Source organism: Lolium rigidum, chromosome 6 (genome assembly GCF_022539505.1).
Source record: "Lolium rigidum isolate FL_2022 chromosome 6, APGP_CSIRO_Lrig_0.1, whole genome shotgun sequence".
NCBI classification, from domain to species: domain Eukaryota; kingdom Viridiplantae; phylum Streptophyta; class Magnoliopsida; order Poales; family Poaceae; genus Lolium; species Lolium rigidum.
In genome coordinates, this window is record NC_061513.1 from 102,279,837 (window position 1) to 102,291,756 (window position 11,920).

General features: G+C 42.9%; 1 protein-coding gene across 1 annotated transcript; it reads right to left on the reverse strand.

The window, feature by feature from the left end:
* Positions 1 to 1,905: 1,905 nt before the first annotated feature.
* On the reverse strand, positions 1,906 to 2,166 carry LOC124660118. Its single transcript, XM_047197909.1, has one exon. The coding sequence runs from the start codon at positions 2,164 to 2,166 to the stop codon at positions 1,906 to 1,908; it is 261 nt and encodes an 86-aa protein (XP_047053865.1).
* Positions 2,167 to 11,920: the final 9,754 nt, after the last annotated feature.

Consider the following 11,920-nt stretch of genomic DNA (forward strand, 5'->3'; position numbering starts at 1 on the left):
TGTCGGCGACGCGGTCGAGGAGCCGAATCTCCGGATCAAGCACGAAGCGACTCGCTCGCCGGTGGTGATGGTGAGGCCCGTCCGGATGAAGACACCGGCCGAGGATGCTGAAGGCCCCACGGTGGGCGCCAAATGTCGTGGTATCGTCACGGCATATGCCATAGGGTGGCTAATCGAAGGGGCTCTCGAGAGATCTCACGGCGGTATCCGGAAGCGGGTATGGACACGAGCGACACGGCGACGTACCCGAGGTTCGAGGCCCTCCGGTGGAGGTAAAACCTCTACTCCTGCTAGAGTGTATATGATATCACACAGTACAATGGTGCTCCTAGAGCTGTGTCCGGCTGGCCCTGAGAGGCTAAGGGAGACGATGGTCTCTCTTACAGGGCAGCTCTGTAGGTGGGTGAAAGCAGTAAATGATCGATCGTCCCTGCACGAGAGGGGGTAGTGCGGTTTATATAGGCACCGGCACTTTACATATAAGACCCTATAGTCTACTAGCCGGCTTGGCCGGCTTCGGCTTCCGCTCCTTCCCGGCGGTGACGTCGGGAGCCGTTGAGGCGTCATGGCTTTGTCCCATCCGGCTGCCACGGTCAGCGGTATGGAGAGGAAGCGTCCCTGTCGCCGTCAGCCACTGTAGCCCGTACGGCGCGTCGTAAGCCATGATGGCCTGTCCGGCGCGTGGCACTATTGCTCCACAGTGCCCCGCGCTTTACGGAAGATGAAGTCAGCGTGGACTTTGGGAACCCGGATCACCAACCCGGTTCCTTCCGAGTGCAAGACTCGCCGGCCTCGAGTCGGTCGAGGTACGAGACCCCCGGTCGGATATGGCTTGTAGAAGCCGGCCCGGCTACGGCATTGGTGGCCGTAGCCGGGCCGACTAGGACCTCGAGCCGGCCGGCTTCCGGACCAGCCGGCCACGGCGCCAGCCGGCTGCTCCTCAGCCGGCCTTTGCCGCGAGCCGGCCAGTGGCCAGCCGGCTGCTCTGCGTCCATTGCCCTACCCGGGGTCTTCCCCCCGACAAGTATCTACCGGTTGGGCTATGGTGAGGGTAAATTAAGCTGAGACCCTGGTAAGTGCGGCCGCTGGAATGCCGGAGCCCGGAGCCATTCCAGATCCACGACAGAGGGGGTTCAGGCCTGCCGCAGGAGCCGAAGGGGAGATTATTTGATTGTTTTTTTCTTCTTCTAGGGCCTAGGTTGTTCTTATTTGTCTCCTTATATTTACGATATTTGCTATTTTCCTTCTCTGTTTCTTCCCTGGTTGTTCTTTTCGGTTAACCTGTTCTTCCGGCTACCTATTTTGTGGCAAAAACTTTGCTATTATAGGATTTTACCAAAAATAATGTATGGTCACTTTTTGATAAACGAGTCCAAATGAAACCCCATTTGCAGCGGATTCAGATAACATACAGAGTTTATACTCCCTCCGATTAGAAATAATTACCTAAAAAATGACGTATCTAAATGTTTTTAGTGCGTAGATATAGCCATTTTAAACAGTTATTATAAATCAGATGGAGTACAAATATATGTCATCCTTTAATAGCGAAAAATTCTGTGAAACCGTCCTAAGTATTGCTCACGATAACCCAAAGAGATGCGCAGCACACCAGATGCCCCATAGTAATGTGGGGAATAATTGCAAATTTGTAACCTCGACATTTCTTTACTCTGATTTTAAGACATGAAAGAAGTACAAGTTCAGACAAGCAGGACAAAGACAGCAGAGAAATAACAACCAAACGGCGTACGGAACAGGAACGCCAGACTCGAGAGAACGACACGCCTGCTCTGCACAAATGCACCTAACCCAAGACTCCACCACCGGAGACGAACGCGTACGTACGATTGGTACGAACGGTACGCACCGGCATGGACTACCGAGCACATATATACTCACTAATCAAGCACCGTACTTGTAGTTGCCGATGTCCTCGGCGATCATGTCCAGGTCCCTGGAGGCGGTGACGGCCATCGACATGGTCCTGCGGTGGCGCCCACCGGCCGGCCTCGCCGGCTGCTGCTCGGACGAGGCGTCCGCCGCCGCGGGCTTCCGCTGCTCGCCGCCGTCCGCCGGCACGTCGTCGAGGCTGGCGAAGTTCTCCGGCAGCGAGAAGACGCTCTGCGACGCCCTCCTCTGGTGCCTCCCCGGCCTCTGCGACATCTTCGAAGTTGACGAGGACGAGAAGACCTACTCGACTTGGCCCGTGGCAGATAGACTCAAAGCTACTACCTTGCGAGCTGTGAGTTGTGAGGGAGAGGTGGCAGCCACAGCTATATATAGCCTGCCCAACGCACGCTCCCCTGGTTATCTTCTTGTTCTAATTTTTGGTACTCCATTATTGTCTTTTATTTTCATTAATAGTAGTGCTATACTTTCTTTAGAAGAAATTAATTGTGGTACCAAAAATGAACATTAATAGAGTACCATTTGATATATTTTCCAGTACATTTACTGTAATGAACACGGAGCAATCAAATTTAGTGTCTAAATATTTTTGAAGGTACGCTGCAGATCTGGTAGTTCCTCGCTCCAAAGGGGCATTGACTTGTGCATGCATATCTACATGGTATGCGAAGCTGCATGCGCATGCGCATGCGCATGCGCATGGCTAGCTAACCGCGTTTTGCTACGAGTCCACGTGGCGAATAAGGGTTTCTTCTTGCTGACCTGGCTCTCTCATCTGGCACCTCGATCGATCGTGTGAGCGCGTGTGATCAGCTCTGCCAACAGGCCAGCTGGGATCCCAAGGTATAGCCAACTTGGCACGCCCTGGACGAGCATTGCCTCTCATGGTGGTTGACATGGCTGGCGAGTACTGTATTTTTGTTCGTACGTATCGGATGTCGCTACGAAGCTTCCCTTGGAGCTAAACAAATGGCCACTCATGAGGCGCATGTACAGGAATCTCTGGACCGGGCTCGCCATTTTTATTAGGGTTAGTGCTTCACTCATGAGCCCATCCTGACAGGATTAACGCAGGGCCACGTGCAAACCGAAGAGGGGAATCAACCATGCAACAATCACGTCGGGGCAATTATCGCATAACGACTTCTTTTCTTGAAATTATATATGATGGCCAGATTCGAGCTCGTATGTACGGATCGCAGTCTCATGCTAACGGTTTTATATGGAGATCCTAATACTAATAATTCTCTTTCCAGCACAACATACACAATTTGTTCTTGAATAACAGCCGGTTTATTCAGTACCTATTCTATAAAATGTACTTACTCTGTTCACTAATATATAATCTTTTAAATATTTTAAAATAGACTAAATATGGACCAAATTGAGTGAAACTTGTACGCTAAAATGCTTCTCGATACATGTATTTACGAAAAAGCTAAAATTAAAGGTCTTACATTAGAGAACGGAGGGAGCACCTTTTCGCTCTTGGTATTTTTGGCCTTATCGCAGTGTAATCGTTTTACTCATTTGAAATAAGAGCAGAGCCATTTTGCTCAATTTTCAGACGAAACATATCCTTTTGGTTTTGAAGGTGCTACACCAGTACTATCCCTGATCGAGCTAGCTGGATGGTCTTGTTCTTGCCTACTACAGAAAAAGAAAGAAAGAAAACGTCGGGCGGTGTTAACTGTCAGAGAGAAAGAGATAGCCAGAGACATGCATGTTAGCAGATTCCGGGCTCACCACATGGGACGATCGACCGGGCCATGATACGCTCGTAACCCACACATGCACAAATTATTGGCTTCGGGTACGGGGTACGTGCGTTCGTGTGCAACGTTCGGTAGTCTATCTATCACACCCCTGCAGTTCTGTTGGCAATTTGAAAAGACAAAAACCTTGCATGCTTTGAACTAAGGGATTTGCTAGTTCTCACCTAGCTGATCCCAGTCAAATTCACAACCGCTAGATTTGTTTGGGAGATTTGTGCACAACCTGAAAGTTATATTATTGTTTTATTTTCTGGCAAAGGATGGGCTGGATGGGAGGGACTGGGCCACATCTATACTTTTGCTATTTGCTGGACTCGTGTTGTTTCTACGGGCTGGAGTTGTGGGCTCAGCCCCGCTCTCACGCTCATCCGGTCATTTCTTATGGTTTTTCTATCAAAAACATGAATTGCATTTGCGGCCTAAATTATATAATTCTTTTCTATTTTGTCTGGGAATTAGTTGTGTATTTTTTATGAGTAGTTTTTTCTTTTTTCATCATCAAAATTATGTAACTTAATTTTTGATTCGTTGAACCCCCGTCAAGTATTTGGAGATAGATGCAGTAAATATTGTTTTTATTTTTAATTATAAAAAACATTTCTTTCAATTGTCTAGCAACTGAATATGATGAGAATTAGGTTAATGCTCACTCGATGCACCAGCCATCGGATCCAACCAAGATTCATGTTACTATTTTGTCGAGGGTTTCTAGCGCTAGCGACTCATGGACTTTTTGTTGTCCACTGTCGGTGTACTTCTGTGCGGACGAGCCTCTTGTGTGCATTTGTGTTTTTTGGGCTTGTGTTGAGCATCTTATATGGGCCATTGCAGGGTTGGGTAGGTCTTCCTTATGCATTTTTTCTTGATCTTTTCTCTTCATTATTTCGACAATTAATCTCAATTTTTCGCGAGCCCATCTGTATTTTTTGCCAACTGGGGTGCAACTAAGTTGTTTTTTCCATTTATAAGTTAGGTTAAAAAAAAAATTCCAGCTGCATGTGATGTTGCAAGTGAGTTTCCAGTTCCAAATGGGGTTGTAACATAGTTTTTTTTAGTTGCAAATGAGGTTGCAAATAAGTTTTTGTAGTTGCAAGCTAGGTTGCAACTGAGTTTTCCCACTTGCAACTGAGTTTTTCAGTTGCAGGTGGGATTGCAACTGAGTTTTTCCTAGTTGCAAGTGAGATTGCAACTAAGTTTTTATAGTTGTAAGTCGGGCTCTAACTAAGATTTTAATTTCAGATGCAAGTGGGATTGCAACTGATTTTTTCCTAGTTGCAATTAAGGTCGCAACTGAGTTTTTTAATAATTAGTTGCTTGCAACTAAGATTTATTTGCAACTAAGGTTTTCCCCCAGTTGCAAGTGAGGCCGCAACTAAGTTTTTTTTTGCAAGTTGGGGTGCAACTAGGTTTTATCTAATTGCGAGTGGATCTCGAACTAAGATTTTTTTAGTTGCATAATGGGTTACCGCTAGATTTTTTCTAGTTGCAAGTGGGTATAAAATTGGGGAAAAATATGTTGCAAGTTGATTTGCAACCGAAAAATATGAAGTAAATGTGGATTTTATGTTTTTATTCATCATGGATGGAAGTTACAAGTACGTTGCAACTATCACCGCGGTTTCGAAAACTAGTTCTAAATTTTTATTATAATTTGAAAACAAAATCAATAGTATAAACTACATGAACCAACGCTAGAGGCAACTAGTTAGGGACCATCCCCGTGATTTAATCGAAACTCGTGTCAGGAGCAGCAACAACGCTCATGTTAAGAAGCGTTTCTTTCCGGCTGCATAGTCCAGTGAGAAGGCACAAGTTCTATATGATGACATTCCACTGTGCACGATATTTGTGCCACATTGGGACTTCAAGTGAAGAGTGTTATAGCAAGCGTCTTTTCCCCACAAGGGTGACTCCAGGATTTAATATCGAACTCTCTGGGAATTGCAAGGCTCCCTTCTTTTGTCCTCTTCAAGCAACATCTAGAAAACAAAAGTAATCTCCTTGTCACAAGTGGTTGCCAAGCACAAGGTTTCATATTAGTAAACAAAAAACAAAACTATAAATAAATAAATAAAAGTAAACTATCTATAGCTAGGCAACAAAGTAATAAAATACTAATAAGATAAAGTTTTTTTGGGGGGTTTCTTTGTGTTTGCCAGTAGTAAAAGTGTTTTTATATTTTGGATTTAATTAATGCAAAAAAAAAAGTAAAAGGTGATAAAAGTGATTTCTTATACTCCCTCCGATCCTAAAAAAATGTCGGACGGAGCATTTTGCAAAAAAAACCCTTGAAATTTATTTGAAATCAACCCGCACTCCTCCCTTGGACCCACGTTGGGGACGTTGAGAATCTCACGCTGAGGCATGCAGCTGGCTCGCGCGCGTGGAGGAGTGGGCGTTGACTCGCGCCGGAGCGGAGCGGATAATCGGAAGCTGATACTCCGTGAATAGATTCTTTTCCTAATTTTATAAGGACTTAATTATAAAAAAGTATTGTACTAACAGTTTGACATTTTTTCGGATCGGAGGGAGTAATAAAAAATAGACCGGGCTTCATGTGTTCACTTGTCTATTCTCTGATTAAGTGTAACTGACATAAAACAATTAATGGAAGATACAATATTGGTGGAACTTTCTTATGTGTGCTTGATCCGTATGTGCATCATGTTCTAACATAAATATTATGCAACACATCTCACTTATACTCCTCTAGAAAGGGAAAACTTCATGCATTCTAGAATTAAGATAAACATATCATTGACTTAGGTACTTTGACACGATATTTGAATAACCAATATGCTACCTCGAACGAAAAAGATCACCTTTTATTTCACTAGATGACAATATAACACATGCATTCACTTTCTTTCTAGTGAGGTAACAAAATAAAGGTGAAAGCCATAGCAGTTATCGAATTTGATGTCATTATCCAATCCCCACCACCATGTTACTCCATCTAATACACACATTCCCCCACACACCCTTGCATCCAAGTTTGATCGTAACAAGTAATTAATAACGTGGTACATAATATGCATCGATCAGTACATCTTGCACATAAATATAATTCGACTCTCAAATATCAACTCATAAACAAAAGATCCATCACATATGAATTACATATATGGCCACAATCATGTAGATAAATCAAGCTACTTCCACAAAACCCATAGTCCAGAGGTGGATTACTCCCTCTCATGTTGGCAGTGTTGATGGCGCTTGAGAGGTCGGAGATCCAACCAGCGGCAGCCCCAACAACCTTTTCCCCTACAATCTTCGGTGCTTCTAATACTATTTTGTGTTTCTATGTTTTTATGGCCGCCTCCTTTCAGGATGCGTCGGGAGACCTTTATATGGGCATTTTAGGTCAAGACCTTGATGTCGGGTTGAAGACGGATGGCTGCAGACGCTCGATGCGTGAATGAGCATGAGTAGCGCGACCCAGGTAAGGCCGCACCACTGGGTCCTTTTCACCGTCGGGCCTCTGTTCGCGAGGTTATAGTGCTCTAGACGCTTTTTTTTAATATTAACCCTTGAAAAACCTCAGATTCATTTGACTTCGTTTAGGTTATTGAAAGATAAAAATACACAAAACAATGTTTCCCTGTTCTGAAGAGTTATAACCCAAATAAAGGAGATCATCGGTAAATCCCTCAAAATCAATATAAAACATCGATATAACATTATATATTGTGCAATATATGAGAATATGTACTACAAAATTCATGTATGCGTTTTATATACATCAGACACACGTCACAAAGTCACATATTACATGAATACCATTACAAAATAGGCACAAAATGCTATAAATGGTTTATATGGCTATTGAGGCAAGACAAAAACAACATGCCACACACATGGCTCAAGACAGAGTTTTTATAGGCAGCGGGAGATACAATGAAGGCCATGACTCGGAGTGGCTCCACTCCACAAGTTCTTGCATGGCTACTGATCCTAGCACTTCTCACTCCATCACGTTGCTATGGTAGATACCTCTTGTTGGTTTAAAACCCTCAAGTTCGCCATCATTGAATAGGACAGAAAAAGAGACTGATCTGACCATTCCGATTACCACATTTATCCATTGTTGGAAAAAATCCAACTTAACCATGATAGCCTCCAAATAATCCCACTCGACATAATCATATGCCTTCATCATGTCAAGTTTTAGAGCATCATCATGTCAAGTTTTAGAGCATAGTAGCTATTCCTCTTTGATTTGTTCCTCTTGATAAAATGCAAACCCTCATAAGCCAAGATGATGTTCTTAGTGATTAATCTACCAATACTACATCTATGGGAGAATCATCTTGAGATGGTTGGTGATGTCTACGCACGCTTCTATTCCCGTAGACAGTGTTGGGCCTCCAAGAGCAGAGGTTTGTAGAACAGCAGCAAGTTTCCCTTAAGTGAATCACCCAAGGTTTATCGAACTCAGGGAGGTAGAGGTCAAAGATATCCCTCTCAAGCAACCCCGCAATTAAGATACAAGAAGTCTCTTGTGTCCCCAACACACCTAATACACTTGTCAGATGTATAGGTGCACTAGTTCGGCGAAGAGATAGTGAAATACAAGTAATATGGATGATTGTAAGTAGTAATTGCAATCTGAAATAAAAATAGCAGCAAGCAAACATGTAGCAGAACTTGTTGGAAACGGTGTTTCAATGCTTGGAAACAAGACCTAGGGATCATACTTTCACTAGTGGACACTCTCAACAATGATCATATAACTGAATAAATAAATGCTACTTTCAAACACTCTCTTGTTGGATAACAAACACCATTCATTGCGTAGGGCTACAAGAGCACCCTCAAGCCGGAGTAAACAAGCTCCACAACGTCATAAAGGAATCACACACGACGCGCACACTGTCACCGTCACACCGTGGAGAGTGAATCCGGAGTTCATATTAAAGTAACCTCTAGAGTGCATAATAGACCGTTGCAATTTAGACCGAGTACTAACATAGCATACACACTATCACCAATAGCTATGTGATACGTCTCAAACGTATCTATAATTTCTTATGTTCCATGCTACTTTTATGATGATACTCACATGTTTTATACACATTATATGTCATATTTATGCATTTTCTGGAACTAACCTATTGACGAGATGCCGAAGGGCCAGTTGCTGTTTTCTGCTGTTTTTGGTTTCAGAAATCCTAGTAAGGAAATATTCTCGGAATCGGACGAAATCAACGCCCAGCATCTTATAATTCCACGAAGCTTCCAGAACACCGGAGAGGGGCCAGAGGAGAGCCACAGGCCCACCACACAAGGTGGCGGCGCGGCCCAGGGGGGCGCGCCCCCTAGTGTCTGGTGGCCCCAGGTCCCCTCCGACTCCGCCTCTTCGCCTATAAGAAGCTCCCTGACCTAAATCTTCGATACGGAAAAGCCACGGTACGAGAAACCTTCCAGAGCCACCGCCATCGCGAAGCCAAGATCCGGGGACAGGAGTCTCCGTTCCGGCACGCCGCCGGGACGAGGAAGTGCCCCCGGAAGGCATCTCCATCGACACCACCGCCATCTTCATCAACGCTGCTGTCTCCCATGAGGAGGGACTAGTTCTCCATCGAGGCTAAGGGCTGTACCGGTAGCTATGTGGTTAATTTCTCTCTCCTATGTACTTCAATACAATGATCTCATGAGCTGCCTTACATGATTGAGATCCATATGATGAGCTTGTAATCTAGATGTCGTTATGCTATTCAAGTGGATTTTACTTATGTGATCTCCGGAGACTCCTTGTCCCACGTGTGTAAAGGTGACGAGTGTGTGCACCGTGTGGGTCTCTTAGGCTATATTTCACGAATACTTATTCACTCGAGTTATGATTTGAGTTGGATGTCTCTATAAAATTGTGGTGTGTTAGTACCTCCTATGAATGCTCACAGGTGACGGCGTGGGGTGTTTATTAGTACTTGAGAATACATCTTTAAGGTTTGCCTACATGATGAATTAGTGTTCGTTATCTTGCCGGAGAGTAATTCGGAATAGCATAGTGAAGTGCTTATATATATTCCTTTATGATTGCAATGTGCTTTATATCACTATTAATCTATGTGCTACTCTAGTGATGTTATTAAAGTAGTCTATTCCTCCTCCATGATGTAATGGTGACAAGTGTGTGCATCATGTAGTACTTGGCGTAGTTTATGATTGTGATCTCTTGTAGATTATGAAGTTAACTATTACTATGATAGTATTGATGTGATCTATTCCCCCTTTCGTAGCTTGAAGGTGACGAGTGTGCATGCTATGTTAGTACTCGGTATAATTGCGTTGGTATATCATGCACTCTAAGGTTATTTAAATATGAACATCGAATGTTGTGGAGTTTGTTAACTCCGGCATTGAGGTGCTCTTGTAGCCCTACACAATTAATGGTGTTCATCATCCAACAAGAAAGTGTAGAGTGGTTTTATTATGTGATCAATGTTGAGAGTGTCCACTAGTGAAAGTATGATCCCTAGGCCCTGTTTCCAAATACTGCAATCATCGCTTATTTACTTGTTTTACTTGCATCTTTACTTCCTGCAATATTACTACCATCAACTGCACGCCAGCAAGCTATTTTACGGCGTTGTTACTACTGCTCATATTCATTCATACTACTTGTATTTCACTATCTCTTCGCCGAACTAGTGCACCTATACACCTGACAAGTGTATTAGGTGTGTTGATGACACAAGAGACTTCTTGTATCGTGATTGCAGGGTTGCTTGAGAGGGATATCTTTGTCCTCTACCTCCCTGAGTTCGATAAACCTTGGGTGATTCACTTAAGGGAAACTTGTTCGCTGTTCTACAAACCTCTGCTCTTGGAGGCCCAACACCGTCTACGGGAATAGAAGCGTGCGTTGACATCAAGCTATTTTCCGGCGCCGTTGCCGGGAAGGTAAGGTAAAGGTATTCACACCCTCCGACTACTAAGCTATTTCCTAGCACTCGTTGCCGGTGTGTGAGTGCTCGAAGCTATTTCCTTTAGATCCCGTAATTGCATCTTTTTGTTTCTTGTTTTACACTAGTAAGGCATAATGGAAAATAACAATGAGCTTCTTATTCTATTTCCCGAGTTAAGACATGGATTGTTTGATGCGAAAATTAAAAAACCTATGGAACCTTATTTGCATGCTAGTAGCAATGATATTAGTATGAACGCTTTGAACACCATTGTTGATAATGATATAGAAAGTTCTAAGCTTGGGGAAGCTGGTTTTGATGAGCATGATATTTTTAGTCCCCCAAGCATTGAGGAGAAAATTTTCTTTGATGATACTTTGCCTCCCATTTATGTTGATTATAATGATAGTGGTCTTTTGGTGCCGCCTACTATGGAGAGTAAATTTTATTATGATTATACTATGCCTCCTACACTTGATGAGAATAATAATGATAGCTACTTTGTTGAATTTGCTCCCACTACAACTAATAAAATTGATTATGATTATGTGTAGAGTAATAATTTTATGCATATAGCTCATGATAAGAATGTTTCATTTGATAGTTATATTGTTGAGTTTGTTCATTATGCTACTAAAAATCTTTATGAGAGAGGAAAATATGGTTGTAGAAGTTTTCATGTTACTAAAACACCTCTCTATATGCTGAAAATCTTGAAGTTGCGCTTGTCTAGTTTTCCTATGCTTGTTGCATTATGCCTACATGACTTGTTTATTTACAAGATTCCTTTTCATAGGAAGTGGGTTAGACTTAAATTTGTTTTATACTTGCTTTTTGATGCTCTCTTTTGCTTCAACTCTTATTTCTTGTGAGTGCATCATTGAAATTGCTGAGCCCATCTTAATGGCTATAAAGAAAGCACTTCTTGGGAGATAACCCATGTCTTTATTTTACTACAGCAATTTTGTTTTATATTTGAGTCTTGGAAGTTGTTACTACTGTAGCAACCTCTCCTTATATTTATTTTATTGCATTGTTGTGCCAAGTAAAGTCTTTGATAGTAAGGTCAATACTAGATTTGGATTACTGCGCAGAAATAGATTTCTTGCTGTCACGAATTTGGGCAGGGTTCTCTGTAGGTAACTCAGAAAAATTTTCCAATTTACGTGCGTGATCCTCAGATATGTACGCAACTTTCATTCAATTTGGGCATTTTCATCTGAGCAAGTCTGGTGCCTCTAAAAAATTTGTCTTTACGGACTGTTATGTTTTGATAGATTCTGCCTTTTATTTTGCATTGCCTCTTTTGCTGTGTTGGAT